Source organism: Papio anubis, chromosome 3 (genome assembly GCF_008728515.1).
Source record: "Papio anubis isolate 15944 chromosome 3, Panubis1.0, whole genome shotgun sequence".
Taxonomy (NCBI): domain Eukaryota; kingdom Metazoa; phylum Chordata; class Mammalia; order Primates; family Cercopithecidae; genus Papio; species Papio anubis.
Window position 1 is genome coordinate 178,495,376 of NC_044978.1, and position 24,413 is coordinate 178,519,788.

The following is a 24,413-nucleotide window of genomic DNA, read 5'->3' on the forward strand; positions in this document are numbered from 1 at the left end:
TTGTTTCTAAAAATCTAAATGTGACTTCAGTCTCATGCTAAGCAATTATACCAATGAGATGGTATTTCAATATTTTAAAAATAATTTTTTAAAATTGGTGCCTATAAAACCATGTTGTTTATTAAGCCATCGTGTGTAGTCCCAGTGGCACACATGGTGTGCTCTGTAAAACGGCGACCTGTGTCCTAGGGCTGCGGTGAGAATGAAATCCAGTGGCACCCTGGGCAGACAGCCTCGAACACACTGAGCACTTGTGATACTGGTGATGAGGAGGGGACCTCACAGTCTATGTCCCTAAGGCAGGGGACAGTGTCACTCACTGATCATCGTGGTCCCGCCCACCAGGGCCGCCCTGGTCCCTTGGAAGAAGTCATCAGCGGCAGTCATCCCCTGGGAGGGCTTCTGCAGGTACGTGTTGACATCGATACCTCCGGGAATAACCATCCGCCCGTTGGCTTCAATGGTCTTCACTCCACCAGGAACGATTAAGTTCTCTCCTATTTGTCTGGAGGCAAACAACAGAGACAGCCTTGGTTCTTAAAGGAAAAGTAGAATGGGCAGTCAACCCACAGCTTCAGTTCTGTTAAATAAACATTTCTGAGTTAGGCCCTTCACAAGGCCCTGGGTAGACAGATAACTCAGGCAGGGCGCATGCCCTCAAGGGGCTCACAGTCTAACAGGAGGTAAGGCAGGTGGGCAGACTGTTAGAGTCCAGTATAGCAGAGAGAGCCAGGGGACAAGAGGAGGGGCTCTTTCATCCAGCCCGTTATCTAAGAAGGCTTCCAGGTGGAGGGGGTGGCAGAGCTCAGTCCCACAGAGGTGAGACCAGCATGATGCACACGCTGACTGTCACATCTATTCCGATGTAGCAGGTGCTGGAAAACTTCCTCCAGAAGGAGGGTAAATTCCAAATGGGGAAGGAGGGAAAGGAGCTTACGAAAAGAGAAACCAAGCCCCCGGGGATCTCTGTAGGTGACTTATTGATGACGGTGGCTTCTGGTTTTTATTTGCTGGCACCAGAGTCAGGAGGTCTATCAAGGCGCTGGGGGAAGAGGCTCAGCCAGAACCAGGAAAAGGACCAAGCAGCGTCCAAGGTCAAGGTCTGGCTCAGACCATGAGATCTGTGACTGATTTTTACTTAAAAAAAAAAAAAAAAAATCCAATTGCTGTGAACTCTTGAGATTGGGCAGTATATTAATTTTCTAAGTCACATGAAACACCAGTAGTAAAGACCCAGGAAGATGCTGCTTCAGTGACCAAAAGTGCAGTTCTAGACAGAATCCACAGCCAGGCAACCAAGACAGTAGCCCCTGCCCTCCTGGGCTCCCAGGAGAAGCTGGGCCAGCAAGCAGATCCCAGCTGGGGCTCCCCCGAAAAAGTGGGTGCCACACACTGTGCTCTTAACCCAGTAAATAAGCCTAGGACCGCACAGTGCCAGGGACAAGGTGGACACTCAGAAAATGTTACCACACATGTCCACCTCCACCAGGATCACCACGCCGCTGCTTTTAATAACCAATCCCTTACCTCCAAAATGTCCACCGCTGCTGCTTATAAGCAATCCCTAACCCCCAGAATGTCCACTGCCACTGCTTATAATATCCCCAGAATGTCCACTGCCACTGCTTATAATATCCCCAGAATGTCCACTGCCACTGCTTATAATATCCCCAGAATGTCCAACTTGACTGAGGGAAATCCTGTCTTCCCCAATCCTTCTGCCGTGCTCTCAAAAGTGTGGGCTTGCCAACAGCTGAAGGGAAAGGGGTCAGGAAGACACCTGGCCCTTAACTTAAAAGGAACAGCAACTGAAGAACAGCATCTTCTAAGCGAATCACGGCTTCTCTCATTGAATGCTCACAACCAGCTCTAACAGAGGACAGGGTAGCACCCCAAATGCCAACCCAGGCAAAGACCTGGGCACAGTCCAGTCAGAAGAGCCACTGGCTGTAGACATGCACATGGTGTGTCTACACATGGGCACGGACCTACGCATGAGTGTCAGCAGAATCACAGATCAGTCTGATTCAAGCCTGTGACTGAGTCACCATGCTGTGGGGGCCAACAAGTACTCTGATGAGAGGTTCTTTTATTTACTTTTGAGACAGGATCTCTGTCAGTCAGGCTGGAGTAGAGTAGTGCACGTCATGGCTCACTGCAGCCTCACTTGCTGGGCTCAAAGCGATCCTCCCACCTCAACCTCCCAAGTAGCTGGAACTACAGGCGTGTACCACCATGCCCAGCTAATTTTGTTTTTTAATTTTTTGTAGAGATGGGATCTCCCTATGTTGCCCAGGCTGATCTTGAACTCCTGAGCTCAAGGGGTCCTCCTGCCTTGGCTTCCCAAAGTGTTTGAGCAAACATGCCTGGCTTTTCTTTCTTTCTTTCTTTTTTTTTTTTTTAAAGAAATAGCACATTTCCTGAGCAGCCTGGTTGGCCACAGTCCTAAGATGCTTAATGTTCAACAATGAGTGCCATCTCTGCAGCCAGAGGCTCTTTCTTACCAGGCACAATCATAGCCTCTTAACAAACCCTCTCTGGTCTCCCGCCAGCAGCCCTGTGAGGTAGGAGGTATTCCCATTTTGCAAAAGAGGACAACACAACTCAGAGAGGTGTAGTGACTCATCCAAGGTCACACAGCAAGTCAGTGATGGGCCTGGATTTAAGCCCAGGTCTACTCAAGACTAAGATCAGAGCTCTGACCAGCGGGCTTTACTGCTGCCCTGCTTCCCGTATATAGAAGCCAGATTCTCCCTGAACTGGGATTAAACTAAACGGGACTCACTGAATGGTGCTCAACAGCAACGTGCTTGAAAGGGAAAGAGGAGAGAGGAAGCTCAGCTCAGTGAATGAGACAGATGCCCCTCCCCCAACACCATCACCCCACAGTGCAGAAGAAACCCTCAACCACCGGCACCTGATTCACCAAGGCTAAGTGAATTAAATGGAAACCCCGATGAATCATAATCCAATGAATCACGACAGCTGAGCGGCTCTTAAGAAAACTTGGCAAATGGCCACAAAATTAAAGGATTCTCGGGGTTTAATTAAAGTGGAGGAGAATAATTGTGCCTCTGCGTGCCAGGTGGTCCCTGGGGTGAGCACAGCTGGTCCCTGGCTCTTCCACACCTACCCTTCTCCGCCTGCAGGATGCACATTCTGAATAAACACCCGAGGGCCGTGTGAGGCCTCGGTCACTGTCACTCGCTCAGCTTCACAAGGCCAGAGGAGAACTGCTGACACTCAGAGAGCTTCTCAGCAACGGATTCAAGTAAAAGGGGTTTACGACCAAGAGGGGCTGACAGATAATGAATTTAGGGAAACTGCATATTTCCTCAACAGCCAGGTTAGCCGGAGTCCTAGGATTCTTGATGTTCATACATACAGCAGGCACTTAATGAATGCAGCTCAACCCATGGCCACTTGCTCCATCTGTATACCCCCTGGGATTGCAGGCCCTCTATCAGGGGGCCTGGCCCGGGAAGGACGGGCATGGATGTGGTCAGATCAAAGCAGCAGGTGGTGTGTGGGAGCAGGGAGCCCACGAGATCATTCTAAGGGTCATTTTACCTTTCAGGCTTCAGAAGCCCAAAACCCCCACACAAAGGGGTGTTCCCTCGGAGTTGCTTTCTCTATATCTAAGCCATGGTTGAGTTAGAAAACCTCATTTTTTGACGCATCCTGACACCCTTCCCCACCCCCCATCTGCCTTCCTAACCATTCGGGATCCAGGTGCCCTGCAGCTGACAGGAGCATCCTCACCACCTGATGGCCAACATTCATTTGTTTATGCTTTCCCTGAATTGGCGCTCCAGGACCTACTCCGCAGGCCTGGTGCTGGGCCCCAGGGTGGGGGCCACGAGGCAAGGCCCTGGTCAAAGAGCAATGCAGTGTGACGAGGGCTGCAACAGACAGCAGCTCACGGGCTCTGGGGACGGAGGGATGCACCCCACACCATCTTGGGGTCAAGGAAGGCTTCCTGGAGGAGGAGTCGCATGAGCTGGGCTCACAAGGACAAACAAGAGATGAGGGGAAGGCAGAGGGGCAGGGAGAAAAGGCATTCCAGGCAGGGGACTGATGGGTGCAAGGCTCTGAGGTGACAGCAGCCTGGCAAGTCCTGTGAGTCCCAAGTTTTCATTATGGCCAGAAGAGTAAGCAAGGAATGAAGCCAGAGGAGGGGAGGCCCGAGCTGGACTTGAAATGGTCAAAGTTTAGGACTAGAACTGGGGGGTGAGCTAGGGGGAGGCAGGGAGGGCTCAACTGTTCTGGGTACCCCTCTTCGCTGGGTGATTTGCATATGTAGTCTCTTTCAATGCCCCCAATACTCCATAGCCCCTTTCCCCCAGCCTCCTCCTCCTCCTCCTGCATCATCATACCCAAAGCCCACACGGGCCCCAGGATGATTCTGTTAATGGTATCAATCCCTTTCTGCCTTCCCCTAGCTCCAATTCCCCTCTGCCTTTCCTTCTTGTGCCAACCACTCATGCTGGATCCTGAAACAGTGTCCTTCTCTCCTCTTCCAGATTTCAAGGGAAGAGGCTGAGCACCCAGCAAATCCGGGGTACAACTCACAGAAGGAGAACTGTACCGATCCTCACCCACCAGTAAAATGTTAAGGCCAGCCGGGCGCGGTGGCTCACACCTGTAATCCCAGCACTTCGGGAGGCTGAGGCAGGTGGATCACGAGATCAGGAGATCGAGACCATCTTGGCCAACATGGTGAAACCCCATCTCTACTAAAATACAAAAAATTAGCCGGGCATGGTGGTGCATGCCTGTAGTCCCAGCTACTCAGGAGGCTGAGGCAGGGGAGTCGATTGAATCCGGGGGGCGGAGGTTGTATGTAGTGAGCTGAGATCGCACCACTGCACTCCAGCCTGGGCAACAGAGTGAGACTCTGTCTCAAAAAAAAAAAAAAAAAAAAAGAAAAGAAAAGTGAAGGCCACCTACAGACCCCTGCTTGGCATTATGGACAGAATTTTGTCTCCCAAAATTCATGTTGAAGCCCCAGCCCACCCCCATGGGACTACCTTTGGAGACGGGGCCTTTAAGGAGGTGATTAAGGTTGAATGAGGCCACAAGAGTGGGGCCAGAATCCAACAAGACTGGTGTCCTTAGGAGAAGAGCCCCCAGGAGTGTGCACACACACAGAAAGGGCCCGAGGACAGCTAGAAGGTGGTGTCTGCAAGCCAAGGACAGACGCCTCAGGAAGAACCAACCCTGATGGCCGCTTGATCTGGGACTTCCAGCCTCCAGAACTGTGAGAAATAAACTGCAGCTATTTAAACCACCCAGCCTGTGGCATTCTGTTCCGGCAGCCAGAGCTGGCTAAGACACCTGGGTTGTCGTAAGCAGGACTGAAGAGGGAGCCAATGAGAAGAAAGTAAAGGAAACTCCAGCCCCAACGTCCATCTTTTCTTTAAGTGCCAAGGCCAGGCTTGGAAGCCACACATTCCTCCTTCCTCCCTGCTCCCCTCAACCCAATTCCAGAAACTGTGGGTAGGTGGAAGGAAGAGCTGTGAATTCAGTTGTCTTAGGGTGGAATCCGGGCCTTGACCCTAACTCACCCCATCATATGGGGCCAGGTACCCAGACTCATTGGCCTGCTGCCTCCAAAACCACAAAACAGGAAACATGTCTGCATTTTGCAGCTTTTGTGTGAGCATTGCATGAGAGGAGCTGCCTCAGCTATGTGGCAGGGAGCCTAGCCCAGGGGGGCACCTGAGAAATGCCAGCCCCTTGTCCACCCGCAGTGTGCACCTCCCCCAACCTCTGTGAGGTCTCTACCCCTGAAATACAGGTACACAGCCCTGTCATTCCAGGGCAGAATGCCAGCCTTCCGTTCCATCTAAGGCCAGGCAGCCTGGCGACACAGGTTTCTTAAAAGGTCTGTTTTGATCAACCCACTTGATAAGTCCATCCTCCAGGTAGACGTCAGCATAAAGGGACTGGTCATCGTTGATGATCCGTCCACCTTTGATGAGGAGTCGGTCACTCTGCAAAGCAAGGCAAAGTATTAAGGTTCCTTGGAGAAAAGCCAGGAGAAATTTTTTTCTTTTTAATTTCTAATGAAAGAATTATCAAATATTTTCAAAAGTAAAGGCATTTAACTTCCCCCATCCCAGATCCATCACCAGCTTCAATACTTCTCTATCCAACACTTCCCGTTCTCCTTTCACCTTTCTCCCCTTTCACTTTGTTTTGTTTTTGCTGAGATGTTTTAAAACAAAGTCCAAGCACTGTATCTTTCCACCTAGAAATACTTTACTAGATCTCTCTCACTGCTAACCCACTTCCCGTTTGCCCCGAGAAATGAGTGTGGGCAGCAAGATGCACTTTTTTTTTTTTCTAAACAGGAAAGGGGTAAAGACTTTTTAAAGAAACAAAACCAGAATCCATTATCCCAACGAACCCAATTAATTTAATAGCTTCCCTATCAGTCAATAATCAGGCCCTGTTCAATGTTCCTTGATTGACTCATGGATGTCTTTTTGTAGTTGGAAGGTTTGAATCAAGAGCCATACCAGACCCCATAGCACACCTGCCTCATCATCTCGGCAGTCTCCGTCAGCATCTGCACTGGCCCCTCCTCCCTTTTGAATGTCATTCATTTGTTGAAGAAACTGGGTCATTTGTAGAACAGGGAGTTATCAAGGTATTATTAAATATGATAATGATCAACTGAGAGACATTTTAAAAGATAGTGAAGAGACTAAAAACCCCACTTTCCCAGTATAACTCCCGGTTGACATTCTGATGTCTCCCCACCCTTTTTCCTCTGTTTTCTTCCCCACAGTGCACACATCCGCTCACTCATCCAAGCACCGATCAGCTACCAACTGATGCTCTGAGTGCCAGAGGGGACCAGGCATAGAGCTGGAATCTGCTTTCCGGGGTTGACAGATGGAGAGACAGATGTTTATCAAGTCATAGGGTATGTGGGGTTGAAGAGGAGAAGACTGGGGACCTGCCATGGAAGCCAAGCAAAAGCGCTGCCAACCTTATCTGGGGGGTTGGGCAGAGAAAGCGCAGACCCAGAAAATAAGTCTAAAAAACAATCTATTTCTATTTCCTATATCTACACTCTGTATGACTATAGATAGATAAATGGATGTGTCATTAGAGGAAGGCGGATAAACACACACACACACACAAACAGGACTGTATGAATATGTCTATGTAAATATTCATGTATTCAGATGATGTTCTCCAAAGGGCGTTTTCAATCCCCCAGCCTATCCTAAGGGCACAGACCTAGGCTTTCAACCCTCTTCTATTTGTCAATACCATTCCAGAATGGAACTCAGCCATAAACATGTTTATGCATAAACACAAACAAAGCTTCACCATATGGAGTGTTCCGGGCGGAGGGAATGATATGCAAGTCAGAAACCAGAATATTATGGGAACCAAAAAGAATACAATTCTGTCCTTCCTGCATTTTACCATAATCACATCCCAACTTGCCGCACATTCTTCATGACTATGTATATATATACATATACTTTTTTTTTTCTTTTTTTTTGAGACGGAGCCTCCCTCTGTCGCCCAGGCTGGAGTGCAGTGGCACGATCTTGGAGACAGGGCGTTTGGCGTGAACCTCCACCTCCTGGGTTCACGCCATTCTCCTGCCTCAGCCTCCTGAGTAGCTGGGACTACAGGGACCCGCCACCATGCCCGGCTAATTTTTTGTAGTTTTAGTAGAGACGGGGTTTCATCGTGTTAGCCAGGATGGTCTTGATCTCCCGACCTCATGATCTGCCTGCCTCAGCCTCCCAAAGTGCTGGGATTAATTACAGGCGTGAGCCACCACGCCTGGCCCCCCTTCATGACTATATTTTAAAAATAATCATAAAATATTCCATCTTAGGGATACATAATAAATTGTTTAATAATTCCCCCATTGTTGGTTACTGAAGTTATTTTCTGGTTTTTACAGGGATATGTATTGCTGCAAAAAACATTTTTGTGTATAAAACTCCTTCCTTAGTTTGAATGATTTGTTAGGCAAGGCTCTCAGAAGCTTAACAACTGGGGCAAACGACATAAACTTTATTTACAGCCCTTGATAAAGATGACCAAACTCCTTTCCAAAAGGAGTGCCCCATTCTTTGCATGAAAACACTAAGCACTCTTTTTTATTATTAATGTTTGTTAATTTGTGTTCCTTTTCTTTTTTCTTTTCTTCGAGACAGAGTCTTGCTCTATCACCCAGGCTGGAGTAAAGTGGCATGATCATAGCTCATTGCATCGGGGGGTGGAGCTTGCAGTAAGCCGAGATGGTGCCACTGCACTCCAGCGAGCGCAGAGCGAGACTCCGTCTCAAAAAAAAAAAAAAAAAAAGTAAACTGACAAGAACAACCCACAGTAGGTGGTGCTCTGATAGCAGAGCCTCACTCAAGAACCTGGAGGCAAGTGGTGCATCTGGGAGGTGGTTCCAGGGACTGCAGGGAGGGTATCCTGTTCAATAGAGTGCATATTGACCTGGCTAGCACTGTGGGCAACTAGAGCTTGATCTTGCAAAGGCCATCTGAGGAAGTGCACAGAAGGCACTTCAGTGTTCCCTTGGACCAGGTCCCATGGTCTTACAGCATCCGCCACAATGCCCTGCAAGCCCAGAGAAGAAGAGTTTAACCCAAACTAAGGGATCAGAAACACATCATGCAGTTAGCTGCCCAAAGCTTCTTGCATCAGAATCATATTTCCCTCAGAGTGAAAGCCACGGGCAGCGAGACCCCAGTTCATCTCGAGTCCCAGGATCCTGGCAGTCTTCCTGCTCCTACTTCCTTTGGGCCCTGCTTGATGTTACTTATCTGAGTGCTGTCCCCTCAACTTGCCCTGTTTGGGACAACACACGCCACCACCCCACCAGCTGACCCTACATCCCTTACCCGTTTTATGTATTCACAGTACTTACAGCACATCTGGCAGACTATGTATTTCTAGGTCTGTCTAAAATGTGACTTGCCGCACTGGAATCACAGCTTTGGCGTGTTACCCCATTGGCTGTGCGGGACACAACTTCCCGGGGACGCATGACACGGGTGTTGGTGGGGACGGCACTGCCTGGAGTTTGCATAGTAAACTTGTCTTTACTAGACCGTGAGCTCCACGGAGGCAACGGACTTTGTTTTCTTCACTGCTGCCTCTCCGGCATCTTGGACACAGCCAGGCTGGCTGTCTGGGTGACTGAACTGATTCTTGACAGATGAATGGGTGAAGATGGAGAGAAAGACGTCACAGCTGGGAGTGGAGGAAAAGCAGTGTGAAAAGGCACATCCTGTTCTTCAGCAGGAGGGTCTCTGGAGGAAGATGCTTCAAGGTAAGTTGCTCCTAGGCCCCACGACCTATCTGTATCCTAAAAGAGATGTGTGCATCCCCAGGGAGGAAACTCACCAAGCCTCTTGATGGCATTCCAGGACCAATGGGAAAAAGAGGCCCAGGCTCTGCACATCCAGGAAGCACCCACAAGCTGGCGTGCATGTTTCCCCGGCTCCAGAACAGGAAACATAAGTCACCAGCAGCTGGTGCATGGCTTCCGGAACACGGCCACCCTGCAGGCACCCGTCTGCCTTGTCACATTTAATAGGGGGCTTTTCAGGCTCAGCCTGGAAGGTGGCATTTTAATGCACTGTGTGCCAGAAGATTGGCCCAACCTGCTATGCTCTTCCTAGAATCACATGGTGGAGCTCGTGTTCAAATCCACTCCCTCCCCAACTACCACCACCAGACACTGCAAGCAGGGGCGCCCAGGGCTCCAAGCCCTTAGTGTCTCTCAGGTGCTGGTCTACTTCCGAAAAAAAAAAGCCCATAGGAAGCCAAGCGCTGATTCAACCTCTTCATGGTCTTTCTTAAAATTAGTAGTTCCTTTGCCTCCTAAACAAGCATTTTCAAAGCCATGTGCTTCAGAACTCAAGCTCAGAGAGACTTTAGTAGGTACGGGCCCAGACATGGGTTCCCCGATGCCGTGAGTTTAGAAATCTCTAGGTTAAGGCTGGGTGCAGTGGCTCACGCCTGAAATCCCAGCACTTTGGGAGGCTGAGGTAGGCGGATCACAAGGTCAGGAGATCGAGATCGAGACCATCCTGGCTAACATGGTGAAACCCTGTCTCTACTAAAAATACAAAAAATTAGCTGGGCGTGGTGGCGCATGCCTGTAGTCGCAGCTACTTGGGAGGCTGAGGCAGGAGAATGGCGTGAACCCGGGAGGCGGAGTTTGCAGTGAGCCGAGATCCTGCCACTGCACTCCAGCCTGGGCGACAGAGTGAGACGCCGCCCCCCACCCCCACCAAAAAAAAAAAAAAAAAAGAAATCTGTGGGTTAAGCGGAAGCAATGATGTCTTTATGACAGAACTTTCCAGATCCTTGCCTCTGCTGATATTTGATATGGATATTCCAGAGGATAATTGAGTTGATATCTTTTCCAAACTCAGGTCCCTTTGTGGTGTGGAAAATCTGAAGAGATACTTTCCCACAGAAGAGACCGTAGGAAATGGGCTTTGAAGGAGTTACGCGCTTTGTGGCCATGTGCGCTGAACGGTCCGTGTGGAATATTAGGTCTGATTCCACCTCGCATGGAAATGAGCTCCACAGACAGGTGTGACCTCCAAGTTCACACAACTAGTAAGGGTGCAGCCTAGAGCCAAGGGTTCCTAACGGCCTGTCCAGCATTCCAGCCACCAAGCCATGCTTCTGTCCCATGTCTAAACATGTCTAAACATTCTCAAACTCTAGAATCCATGACACCTCATAAAAAGATAAAACTTAGAATACCCCCCACAAGTTCTAAGATCAACGGGCCTTGCCTTCTAAGGCTGCCTTTCTCATGCAGGAAATATGAGTGCACAGAACTGTATACCAAAAAATGTAAATGTTACATAATATATGTTTTTTAAATTAATAATACCAAATTCACATACTTAAAAAAAAATACTGATGCTGTCTGTTGCCTCTCACACGATTACTGTGAGGGGAAAACAGCAGATGTGAACAATGGTACGCTCTGCATAAAAATTATTATGTAAAAACTAGGCTGGATGCAGTGGCTCACACCTATAATCCCAGCACTTTGGGAGGCTGAGATGGGTGGATCACCTGAGGTTAGGAGTTTGAGACCAGCCTGGTCAACATGATGAAACCCTGTCTCTACTAAAAATGCAAAAATTACCCGGGCATGGTGGCGGGCACCTGTAATCCCAGCTACTCAGGAGGCTGAGGCAGGAGAATTGCTTGAACCCAGGAGGTGGAGGTTGCAGTGAGCTGAGATCGCGCCTCTGCAGTCCAGCCTGGGCAACAGAGCGAGACTCCATCTCAAAAAAAAATTATTATGTATAAACCTTGAAGAAATAAAGCATTTCATGAAAAACTCAGCCAAAGTCTAACAGCTGAATTGATTAGCTCGGGCATGTCAGAGATGCCAGTTCCTTCCACGGCGACAGCAGTGACCTAAAGCAAATCATGTTCTTGTGTCAGCACCGCTTAAAAGCAAAACGTCCATACTCAGAGGTGGGTTTGGATCCTGACTCCACTTATTATCCACGTGATTTACCAAGCCTCCGTTTCCTCGTCTATAAGATTGGGATACCAAGTCCAACTAATTTTTGCATTTTTAGTAGAGACGGGGTTTCACCATTATTGGCCAGGCTGGTCTCAAACTCCTAACCTCAGGTGATCCACCCACCTCGGCCTCCCAAAGGCTCCTCTGGGCTCTGCGTCCTAGAAGTGTATTTGAAGTGCTTCCTGAGCCCAGGTCTGGCAGGTGAACAGCTCATTGTTCATTCTCTGTCCTTTTCTGTGGCTAGAACTCCACACTATAAATCGTTGTTTAAGGATGGGTGTAAGCAACTTAAATGCAGCTTGTGTCCTCAAGGGGTGCTCAGGCCAGTGAGGGACGCTGAATCAACAGCTGGCCTTTGCCCCCAGTGTGGGAAGTGCAGAGGGCCACAGAGCACAGAGGCAGCCTCTACATCAACCCTGCTAAGGGGAAAAGCATTTCCTCTGAGCTTGGAGGCTGAGTAGGTATTAGCCAGACAGCAAAGGCAAAAAGGGATCCCAAGAGAGGGAAGCACGCGGTGTATTAGTCCGTCCTCACAATGCCATAAGAAAATGCCTGAGACTGGGTAACTTATAAAGAAAAGAAAAGATAATTGGCTCATGGTTCTGCAGGCTGTACAGGAAGCATGATGCTGGCATCTGCTCGGCTTCTGGGGAGGCCTCAGGAAACTTACAATCATGGTGGAAGGCAAAGTGGGGGGTGGGTGAAAGCATGTGAGTACCTCACATGGCCGAGCAGGAAGAAGAGAGAGACTGGGGAGGTGCCACACTTTTAAATAACAAGATCTTCTGAGAACTCACTCACTATCACGAGAACAGCACCAAAGGGGGAAATCCATCCCAACGACTCAATCACCTCCCTCCAGACCCCACCTCCAATACTGTGCACTACAATTCAACCTAAGATTTGGGTGGGGACACAGATCCAGACCATATTCCATGGGGAAAGACACAGAGGTCAGAAGCAGCCTGGCATGCCTGGGGGTCTGTAAGTGGTTTCCTTTGGCTGAAGGGTGACCTCAAAGCGGGGAATGTGGAAACGATTGCAGAAGCCAGATCTCAGGGACCCCAGTGCCGTGTGTACAGGGGAGTCTGGGCTCCGTGGTGAAGGTCATGGAGGGGTTTTCATCGGGGAGGAACCAGAACATAGAAACGTTTCCAAGCTAAGACATCGCATGAGCGCTGGGTGGAAATGACAGAAGTGGGAGAAATCGTCTTTATCTTCTCCTCAAAGCTGGGATTCCTCAGTAAGAACATGTGGCAGCCAAGTTTGCAACAGGTGTCAAAGGCCTTAATAATGTTCATGTCCTTTGACCCATAAATTTAGTGCTGGGAATTCATCCTCCAGAAAATGTCCAAAACAGGGTCAAACAATGACACACAAAGATGTGATCCAGAATTAATTACAATGGTATAACCACACCAGTAATGAGGTATCATTCAGCTACTACAGCTACTAAAATATTTTCCAGGAAGTTTTAAGCACGAACAAAAGTGCTAGATAATAAAATGTAAGGAGAAAATGCAAACTACAAAATTCTCTGTTAGGAATGCAAAAGGAAGTGGATCTGGAGTAATTGGCTTCCCCTATGGAGACTTTGGGTTCCACCCATGATCTAACCGCCAGTATAATGCACAGCCCTCTCCCAATGCACAGCCCTCCCTCAGTGTGCCCATCTCTCATTGAGGTGGACACCCCTTCATGGCCGGGGGAGTTCTGCGTATTTCATCTCTATATCCTCAGGAACCAGCCAGGAACCTTACACAGTGTTTAGCAGATGTTTGCTGGGCAGGAGGGGAAGAGGAAGGCAACAGACAAGAGGCAAGGGAAGGAGAAAGTAGAAAGAGAAAGTTTGAAAAGACAGAGGGAGTGCAAAGGAGAGAAAAGGAAGATGAGATTTTAAAAAAAAAGGATAAAGAGGAAATGAAAGATGGAAGGAGGAGGAAAGAAAGGAGAGAAGAGAGAAACAAAGGGAGAAAAGCATAGATGGACATATAATAAATCTCTCTTTTCTGCTTTTCAAATTCCTGAAAACCTAACCCCACTGGCTGGGAGAGAAGTCTGGCAAGTGCAAAGCCTGCACACTACAGATGATGCAGGAAGGCATCCTCATGAAGACTCTACCAAAACCCTGCTGGGTTGCAGTCGTGTTTCTACTGCCAAATAGCTCATGAGTCAGAGGAGCAGCCAGGCAGGAGAAAGGGATTCTTCTCCAAACCTACTGTTATCTCCCATCCAGCCCCCACTGGGAGGACAGAGCTGACAGTGGCAGGACGCTTTTGTTCTTTTCACAAACATTAAGCATTAGGTTGAGCTCTGCTTACAAAAACTAGCCTTTAAAGCTTCAGGCATTTTTATCCATAGAACAAAAAAACAAACAGCAGCAACCGCAGCAACAGAGCCTCAGCTCAGAGGGGAGGTTCTGGATGACAGTGAATTTTCTGCATCACTGTCTATTCCTGAGTGAGGCATTAAACCTCCACGGGTTCTGTTCTCCCTCCTGCAGAGTGGGAATAAATCTGTCATCTCCACCATGAAGGTGGCTGTCAGAAGGCATACAAAATCTATTAAGGTCTAGATTTTAGGAAAAAAAAGAGATGGGATGCTATTCTTATCCAATCAGCCTTTATCCAAAAATCACTGGTTTAGCAACCTTGGCTATCTGGAAAATAGCAGAGAACCAAAGCTGTTATTACAGTGACAGAGAAAAGACCGTGGCTATGTCATCAAGGAGGGGAAAATTGAGCTGAGTTCCAAAATATAAATAGGAGTTCAGAAATCTGGAAAAATTGGGAGCGGAGAAGGGAAACATCCCAGCCAAATAAACATTAGATACAGAGACACCGTCTTCTGAAAGTTCCAGGTACTGTGGGTAGGTGAGGAACAGGTGGGGATTGGTGCTGTCCGCGGTCCTGAATTGACACTGGGCACAGAGACTGAGTTTTCTCCAAACCCTGACGCTGAAGACCCCTCAGCCCCCTGCCACATCCAACCTTGTAGTTTCTTACTGCTTTTCTTTCTCAGCTTCTTAAAAAAGTCTTGTTTCAAAAATTCTTCTTTTGGCCTTGCAGAGTCAAAATAATCATGATTTATGTTTCTAAATGGACATAGCTGGCTTCAAGTACTTCTCAGTGTTGGTAAATGAAGACCTGACACTATTTCAATACTTTAATTCTTCCACCCCAGGAAGTTGGGGTGAGGGCAAGCAGCTCCCATGGCCCCCACGTGCTCCACTAGGGCAGTCATTGGAGTCATGAACAGGCGGGTGTCAACATAGGGTCTCAGAGGCCACACAAATTCAGATGAGGTTGCCTGATTCCTCAGTGGGAAGGGCAGGAAAGCTCAGGGTAACTAAAAGACCAGTCTCTTCTGGAAAGATGAGGAAACTCTTTCTTTCCAAAGAGCAAGCAAGGAAATGAGCCTCAAAAAGATCAAGGGAGCCCATTTTGTAGAAATGTGCTTATCCAAGCATTGAATGCAGGGGGAACCGCTTTCTTTTAGAACAAAGGAAATGTCAAGGTGGGTTTTGAAAGTTTTTAGTCCTTTAAAAACCACATACTCATGACATTGAGGCTGACACTCGCAATTCAAAACTTCAAGATGATCGGTAGGCATACCCCCCTGCCACCCCCCCACCCAGCCGAAAACTGACAGCATGACACCATGGCCCAGCTGGTCCCCAAAATGCCCTGGAATTGCCTGCTAAAAATTCCCATCGGGGCTTTTATCAAGATATTCATTCACCAGATCTAGATTACAAGCCAGGAATTTATATTATTAACAAACATCCCCAGAAAATTTCAACACAGACCCTCTGTGGCAACTCCTCACCCAAAGTGGGTGCAGTGCAGCCCCCTGCCCCGCTGACAGTGGGTGTGCTGCTCAAGTGACCTGCTTTGGCTGGGGGTGCACCAGTCTGAGCACAAGCTTTAAGGGGCAGGTGGGTTCAGCTCTCCCTGACAGTCCACTCCCCGGCCATGAAAACCACAGGACCCAAGGAATGGCAGCCCCAAAATGACAGGATATGAGGAGCACACCTGACCCCAACAGAAGACTGAAGACAAATCAAGCTGAGCCCTGCTAAGCACCTACCACCCACAAACCCAATGCCACAAATAAATATTTGTTGCTGTAAGGCACAAGGTCTAGGGGGATGCTTGTTAGGCAGCATCATTGCATCAAAGCGAATTAATACATCGGAAAGGTTCTGTGTTGGGAGTCACAGGGGTTGCTGCATGAGAGCTTTTATAGCTCAAATACGTCAAACTTCCATGGCTTGGTCCCTACCTTGAAGAACCAGAGCCTTCCCCTTCAGCAAGCTCCCCGCTCTGGCCTCCCTGAAACAGCAAATGCTGCCATCCCATTCAGCTGCACACTCATATTTATTCACAGAAACCATCCATTTGCGTTTGATTTTGCCTCCGGGGACAGCCTGTCAGCCAGTGGCCCTTTGCCACACTATCCAGGCATGCAACCCACAAAGTGGCAACTGGTATAAGCCTGAATCTAATTAACACACATTCGTTCCCCCTCTCATGGATAGGGGACAGTGTGGCTTTCCCCGCTTCATGAATGGAGATACAGGTGGTCCCCATGGACTGCAGGATTTTTTTTTCCCGAGCTTATGCCTGTTTCCATGACAACTGCAGTTATAAGCGCACAATTTCAGGTCCCATTGTACCAGCAGACTTTCAGGGAGCACTCCCTGATGGACTGAATATCTGATTTTAAAACAGCACTCCCCTGTCACAACCCCAAGAGTGGGCCTGCACGCTGCATGGGGAAAGATGATGCTAGCTGCATGTGTGATCGGTGACTTGACCCGTTTCTCTGTGTTCTGGTCTGTGCTTCTTGCTCTATAGAAAGAAATCTGGATAGAACTCCTTTGCCTTAAGAAGTGCACATTCCTTGAACTCATATTAAGGATCAGTTCTGCATTACATGGGTTTTCATTTTTAATTCTTAAATCACCTTAAAAGTGGGAATAAGTATGACAAGTGAGGAAACTCAGAAGTAATTTGCTCAAGGTCACACAGCCAAGAGACGGAACAGCAGCTAGGATTTGAACCGAATTCCACCTGGCACCTATACAGAGACCATCCCACCGCCTCTCGGTGGTGAGACTAGTACAGTGTTCTCTTCAGTGTACCCAGTTGATGCATCTGAGCCTCATTTCACCCCTCTGTAAAACAGGGACAGGCAGCAATAGACTACACTTATCTGTTCAGTGTTTATCAAGTACATACTCCAGGCCTGGCACCTCCCCTGCCCTCTTGACACGATTATTGTGAATGTGGTCAAAAGTGGTTAAGGCAGATTAAAGGCTTCTGACAACTGCAAAAGGCTTTCTAGGGGAAAGACATTACATGCAGAGACCTATCACCTAATAAACATTGCCGATGCCTCCTGGGAGCCAGGTACTTATATTTACTCTCTCACTGCATGCTCGTTTAACAGAGGCGATATTTGGACATGAATGCAGAGGTCAGACTGCACCTAACGACATGGGTGCAGAGGGCAGACTACCTAGGCTCTTATGTGGCCCCACACCTCCAAACTGTGTCACATGGGTTAGTTCACTTCTCTGTGCTTCTGTTTCCAACAAATGCAGAGGAAAATTTTGAATGTGAAATGAATTAACCCACGGATAGCACTTCACACAGTGCCTTATTTTTTTTTTTAATCCTTGCAATGTGGGGTAACAGATCTCATTAAAATGCTCAGTTCCATTTTCAGCTTCTGTCTAATCTGTCCCACCCCAAGCCTAACTCTTTTTTAGATCTTGTTGCATCTACTCTGGAACTGTTCTAATACCTACCTGCTGACTTTCACCTCCCAGTGCACTTGCCCCCAGTAAGCCCTCGCCCCATCTCCCTGCCACATATCTTGTCCGCTCCATATGATAGGCAGAGTGACCTTTCTGAAATGCAAATCCAACCGTGCGTCGCCTCTCCTCAAAATCCTTCACCAGCTTGTCCTCATCTGTAGGACAAAGCATACCTCCTAGGCTCTTCCTGGCCTGAGCCCTGCCCTCTCTTGGCCGCGCCCCACCACATCTATCTATGCACACCACACTCTGCCTCCCTAACTGCACCTTCACAACCTGTACCTTCGTCTATGGCCTCCCTGAAGCATGGATCTCTGGCCACATCTGCTCTGCTCATTGCTTTCCAACTCTTTAGTCACGTGCAGTGTCTTGAGTCCAGGATCACAAGGTCACTCCTTGGAGTTCCCACAACATGAGGCTTGCATCTCTGGTCAGCATTGGTTCATGACACTCATTTTCCAGCTCATTTTAATGTATCTTATTTCCCCCATGAGACTGAAATCCTTGGCATCGGAGACGGCAGCTTATTCCCACATAGCTTCTTAGCAGGGTGATCTTTGGCAAGATACTTAATCTCTGTTGGCTTCAGTTTCCTCATCTATAAATGGAACCCATCAAAATACCTACCTCACAAGATTACTTGAAATAATATGTAAAAGCACCCAATACACTGAACACTGGCCTATGAAGTCTAACAATCTATGCCAAATGCTCACGCATTTGAGGACTCAGGAAAAAGCTTTGATTGCTTTTATCAGCTTCCCAGAGGAGTTGATGGCCTTAGAAAGCCTTTAAACTAGTTTAAGAGGTCCCCAGTAATTAAAGTTTTATTTGGATTGCTTTTTATTCTGCACATTCAGAAATAAAATATAGCAAAAAAGAAATGAGATCAAAGGAAAGGAAAATGAAAGAAGGTAAAGGAAAACCTAACACCGTATGCAGAAATCATGCTAGAGAAGGAATGAAGAACTGGAGTGGTGTTGGAAAAGAGAAGGTCCTAAGTAATGGAGAAACATCTTCCAGTGCCCCTAGGAACAGCAGTGTGGAAGAAGAAATTTGGGAAGATTCTGAGAACAAAAGTAGGGCACGAGGCAGAATCCCACTCTACATAAAGAAGAGCTTTCCAACAACAGAGCTGTACAAGAGTAAAGCAGGTTGCCATGTAAAGTGGTAATCTCCCTGTCTTTGGAGGTATGCAAAGAGAGCATATTGGGAATTTCTGCACTGAGGGGAGAATGGCGGGGGCAGGGGAGAAGCAATAGACAGACAATTTTTCTTCCTCCTTAATTGTACAACACAAAATTTTACATAATTTAGAAGTTCCATTCAACCTTGAGGTTATAGAAATCAAACATTTGCTGAGATGTTATTAAACCTTAAGCCCTAAGGGTTTATGGATATGGTATGATTAAAAAATACATAATCTGCAGGCAGGTTTAAAATTTCCTCAAATAGCCACCTTTTTGCCGTATGCAATTCTGCATCAGATCCAATGAGTCTTCCCATGGAATTGACTCCAAGTTCAACACCAGGTCATTATTCAGTCAAGGCCTTGGGGAGAGGCAAAGATGTGCAATGTGATGATCCCGCTTGTGTATAAAAAGTACCTTTTGCAAAAGCTTCCTATTCCATGTGAAATGCAGTGAAGCCCATCACTAAACCAGATCTGCCCTCTCCCCATTGTGGAAGCACCACTTCAGAGGCCCCCACACCTTTTCTCTTTGAGCTCCAAACTCCTCATGCCACCTTCTTCTCCTTCTACGTAGTAACTACCTTCATGTTAAATCCACAGATAGGGCCTTGTTAAGGAAGACTAAACACAGTTGTGGCTGAAACCTCATTCAGCAAGGAAGGCCACAATCTTGGCCCCATTCACTCACTCACACAGTGTGGCATCCCCACTGTGAATTCCCAGTCTTCCTGAGGGGCTCCTGAGGAGAATCAGACAATTCCCAGTCTTCCAAGTATCCTCGGTCAAGTGGAGCAGATAGATGTGAGCAACAAGCCAAGTTACTGGAATCAAAGTGCTCGCCACCCCCAGCCCAGGAGGAGGGATCCTCTATGGATAATGGGCACAGCTGATACAAAGGCAGAGGGCCACACATGGTGTGCCAGGTCAAGGAGAATGCTCTGGATGCCTGGGACACAGGCCCAGCGAAGGAGTGAGGAACTGCAACCTCATATAGCCACAAACGTTGCTTTCTTCCTTTTAGCTGCTTGCTCTTGTTTTCTAGACCAACTTCTCTATGAAGCATCCAAGATCCCACTCCACTTCCCAAACTACCAACACCAACTCAGAGTTGTTTCTTCTCAGAGCAAAGCTATGATTTGGTCATTACAGCTCTCTAGGGCAATGGTTCTCAACCTTACTGTATTCAGGACATACTTTCAAATCATATAAAATTTTGCAGCATTCTTGAAGGATTAAAGATCTAAAACTACACCAAGTATGTCTGCAACCATCCCCATGCCCTCCCACTACCATGTGACTGTGGCTGTCTTACAGGTCTATAGTAGCTGTGATTACACTTGGTTACTATTCAGCACCATGGTGCTGTCCACTGCCCTCACCATGTTCTTTTATATGCCCTCAGGGCAAAGTCCTCTGGTGTCCCTCTTCCATGGCAAGAGCTGACTTTTACTTACAGCAAATTAGACTCTATTCAACATCTCTCTGCTTGTGAATACTCAGGGCTCCACCTGCGAGATGCTACAATAATTCATAAACTTGGTTGTAGTAAACATAAATTTTAAATGCTGATCAAAATTTAGCAGTACATCTGCAGAGAATTTTTTTTCAGTACACCACTGTGCTCACAGCACACAGGCTGAGAACCACTGGGTGTTGAAATAGCTTGCATTTTTCTGTCTTCTACCAATACCTTTTGTACATGGGCCCCTAATTTCTATCTTTGTCCCTTGCCTCTCACCCTCATTCCAATCTATTCCTTATTGTCCATTGAGACCCCTCAATTTGGAGCTTGCTCCCAAATCCAGTTCAACCTAAGAACCAATAGTGGGATTTTTCTTCCAACCCAATCCCCGTGCTTCCTGACCACCTCATCATCAGCTTCCACGGGTGTGTATTAGCATCTTTCACATGTCAGGACTTTCACATTTAATCCTCACATCTCCTCCAGAAAGACTGACTTTGTGCTTCTCTCCCACTGATTTAGAGCTTGATCATACAACTTGCTTTGGCCAGTACACTATCAGTAGCTGTGAAATATGCTATATTTGAGTACAAGTTCTTAAAGATATTTCAGGTTGCTGCCAATCTCTTATGCTTTTCTTCTCCTTCAGCCTGGGTCTCAAAGTGAGGAGATGCACAGAGCAGACTCGCTACCCACCAGTAAACAGGACAAAGTTCCAGCCAACCCACAGCCCTCATGTAGCATGAGCAAAAAATAAGCATATATTGTTGAGACCTTAGGTTGTGTGCTATGGAGCAAAGCTAATACACCATCCCACAGTAATAATAATAAGAGCTAAGCCACATTGCATTTACTATGTGCAGGCAGTATTTTAAGCATCTTACACATATTAGGTCATTTAATTCTATGGGGAAAAAATCTTAGGAAATATCATTCTGATTTCCAAACATAAATCTGTACAGAGAAAATTGATGCATAGAAAGAATAAGTGACTTGTCCCAATTACACAGCTAGTAAGTAAAACAGCCAGGATTCAAAGCCAGATAGTCTGAATTCAGAATCCACATTCCTACAAGCTGCTTTCATAGTAACAGCCTCTTACCTCAAGAACTTCCAGTGTCTTCCTATTAACCATGGAAGAAGATCAGAGTGGCCTAGAACTTGGAACTGAATTATCTAATCCAACCTCTCCCTGTCAAGAAAAGGAATCTGAGGCCCAAGGAGAGAAAGTGACTTGGTCAACATCAAATAACCCATTCATATCTGAGACACACTTAGAACCCACGTCTTATTTCTATCCCCTTGGGTGCATTCTGCCTGATTTCCAAAACCTTATAGAATCCCCCCATAGCCCCACCCATTCACATGTATTTCCAGTTCTGCATCCTCTGATTCAGTTGTGTGAAATATTCCACCCACCTTGCATGCCCTTCCCTTCCCTCCACCAATCAAGTCCCTTAACACCTGGCTGATGTCATCCCCCAAACCCCAAGAAGTCACCTCTCATTCCTTCTGCCAGGGCTGAATCATCTCTTCTCTGAATTCCTCTGACACCTGTGCCCTGTTCTGCAGCCTGCCTCCCTCCCTCCCTCCCTCCCTTCCTCCTTCTCTCCCTCCCTTCCTTCCTTTCTTTCTCTTTCTTTCTTCTTCTTTTTTTTTTTTTTTTTTGAGAGAGTCTTGTTCTGTCACCCAGGCTGGAGTGCAGTGGCATGATCTCAGCTCACTGCAACCTCTGCCTCCCAGGTTCAAGCAATTCTCCTGCCTCAGCCTCCCGAGTAGCTGGGAGTACAGGTGCTCACCACCATGCCCAGCTAATTTTTAGTAGAGACAGCGTTTCACCATGTTGGCCAGGCTGGTCTCAAACTCTTGACCTTAAGTGATCTGCCCACCTTGGCCTCCCAAAGTGCTAGAATTACAGGCACCCTTTAGTCTTTCTTAAGTTGTTTTATGTACATGCACTTTGTTACTTAGATGGCAAGATCATTAAAATCAGGGACACACACACACACACACACATGCTTTCTCACCACACCTGCTGGTTAGCTACCATTCTGAATTTTCATTTCCTCAAAGACACAGCCTGAGTTTTCAGAACGGAGCTATGACCTGTTAAACATTTACTATATGCCATGCACACTCATGTTCGTTGTATTGTGTGTGCTCCATGTATTCAGTCTTGGCCATGTTCATTAGAATAAATGGGCATTCAGGGTTAAGGTGGCATAGTTATGTCACTTTCACTTTTATGTCCCCTCTGAGACATTTTTAAGAACTTGATTTAAACAAAATAATGTTTTCCCTAAAAATGGTCCACCTCTCCCTCTCTGATCATGACCTTGACATCATGAAGGGTGTTTGCTTCTCTGCCCTGGATGACAGATGCTCAGAGTCAGTAGTGGATGACTAATCATGGCCACTCCGGTGTCCTCATCACTGGCACATTTGTTCTGTCCTTCCTTGATCCTCAGTCCTGCTATTCGACTTCCATCTGATTTCACCATATGCATGACAAATCACTGTGGACATCTCAAATCCTTCGTGCAAAAAGGCAGGGAATGAACTGGGTATCTATAGATAGGCTGAATGTCACCCTTGAGAAAAAGCATAACAGGCCTCACACGTTTTTTGTGTACTTGCAAATTAGAGCAACTATTCAGCCTGATGTGATTTTTACTTGATCTTTCTTTTCTGGTCATCTTCACTGTTTTATCAAACACACACACACACACACCCACACACAAACACATTTACACACCAAAGGCATACACTTACATTTACATACAGACACACACTGGCACTCACACACACAACTATGCACACACACACACACACACAGAGGCAGTGGCTTTCCTAGCATGCAGACCAGCCCATCTACCCTCCCTGCTTGAACGTAAGCTCTCCTTCCTCCACTGGCCAATGAAGAACGTTTACAAGCCTCTGAATCTCTCTGAGCCTCAGTTTACTCTTTGGAAAAGAGGGGTGATCTACCTAGGCTGCCTTTCTCACAGTACGATGCATAGAACTAGGTGAGAGGTAATGGCAATTGTGCCGAATGCTTGGACTAGAGCAAAAACACATGGGATTGGTACTCATGAAGCTTCATTTTTAACAATACTCTGTAATCATTATGGTGGACACTCCTTACTCCTCTTACAGCTGAGCAGGCCTCCCCTCTTCCGTGGCTCTATTAACAGCCAACAGCTTCTGCAGGGCTAGGAAGCCATGTGCCTTTGTTTGCTCAGAGCCACACCCAGGATGCTCTACTCACTGCAGTGGGCACAAGAAACCGCTTCAGCTAAGTTAATCCCCAACTGTGCCATTCATTAAAAGAAAAAAAAAAAGCCACGCATGAAAGAGAGCTTTATAAATATTTCAAACAGTCCTTGGGGGCAGGAGCTAAGTATTTCCGCTTTTTCGCTCTTCCATCTCTAACCGGCTACTACATTATCTCAGAAAAAGCTGAGATGGAAAAAAGAGGAAGAAACCACCATCATCGTCAACATGAGCAGAACGATCAGCCTCCTTGCCTTTGCCCATGCTGTGCCCCTGCCTGTGATGCCCCTTCACCTCCTCCACTCTAGTTCCCACCTCTCTAGTCTCTGAACTCATTGGCAGAGCTACACCCTTATCCCCACTGTGCAGATGAGACAGCTGAGGCTCAGAGGGACACAGGATGGTTCAGCAACAAGCAGGTGGGGACCTGGGGATGAAGCTGAGAGCTATGCCTGCTACCCCAGCACTTCTTCCCATGAACCACACTTGATCCTTTCTAAGCCCCCAGGCCTCTCCACAGGCCACACACCCTCGCTATCAGAAACATCTCATCTGCCTTCATGATTTGATCTAACTATGCAGAGGTTGCCCTGGGAAGCAGAGGGTGGGCTCTCCCAATGCCATCTTTCCTTCAGTTTCTCCAGCACACCAACTCCTTTGCCTCTGGGGCCCCACGGGCTACACGAAGAACCCCTCCCTCCTCCTGTGCCCTCTGCCTCCCCTAGGACCAGGCTGAGTGTCCCTGCTGGGGCCTCCTTTGCCCCTCCATTTGATACCTTTAACACTTCACTACCATTTCAGGCTGAAATGTCAGCCTTGGCTAAGCTCTAGAAGGACCAGGGCAAACCCATTCATCTCTTTCCCACTGTTCCTGGCACCCAGCACTGTGCCTGGCACAGCAGTCATTTGACAAACCCAGTCATTTGACAAACCCATTAACAGCCAATGGGTTTGCATTAACTTGTCAAATGACTACTATGGAACAGGTTAAGGTGCAGCCATTTGAAAAGCCACAGTGCTCACCCATTTGTTACATGGCATTTAAGGCAGGGATCTGGTTCCTGTCACAACATGTGTATGTGTGTTATTAGCAAAAGGTCCTCAG

The 24,413-nt window shown here is 47.4% G+C and overlaps 1 protein-coding gene across 3 annotated transcripts in view; it reads right to left on the minus strand.

Annotated features, from left to right (window-relative positions):
* The window catches only part of CRMP1 (collapsin response mediator protein 1), a 70,980-nt gene that overhangs the window by 39,356 nt on the left and 7,211 nt on the right, over positions 1 to 24,413 (minus strand). For all 3 annotated transcript variants that reach the window (XM_031664731.1, XM_031664730.1, XM_031664732.1), the window contains exons 2-3: positions 5,908 to 5,996; positions 321 to 505 (exon numbers count right to left, since the gene is read on the minus strand). In XM_031664731.1, coding sequence (XP_031520591.1) covers positions 321 to 505; positions 5,908 to 5,996 — 274 coding nt within the window. The remainder of the gene's footprint in view (positions 1 to 320; positions 506 to 5,907; positions 5,997 to 24,413) is intronic.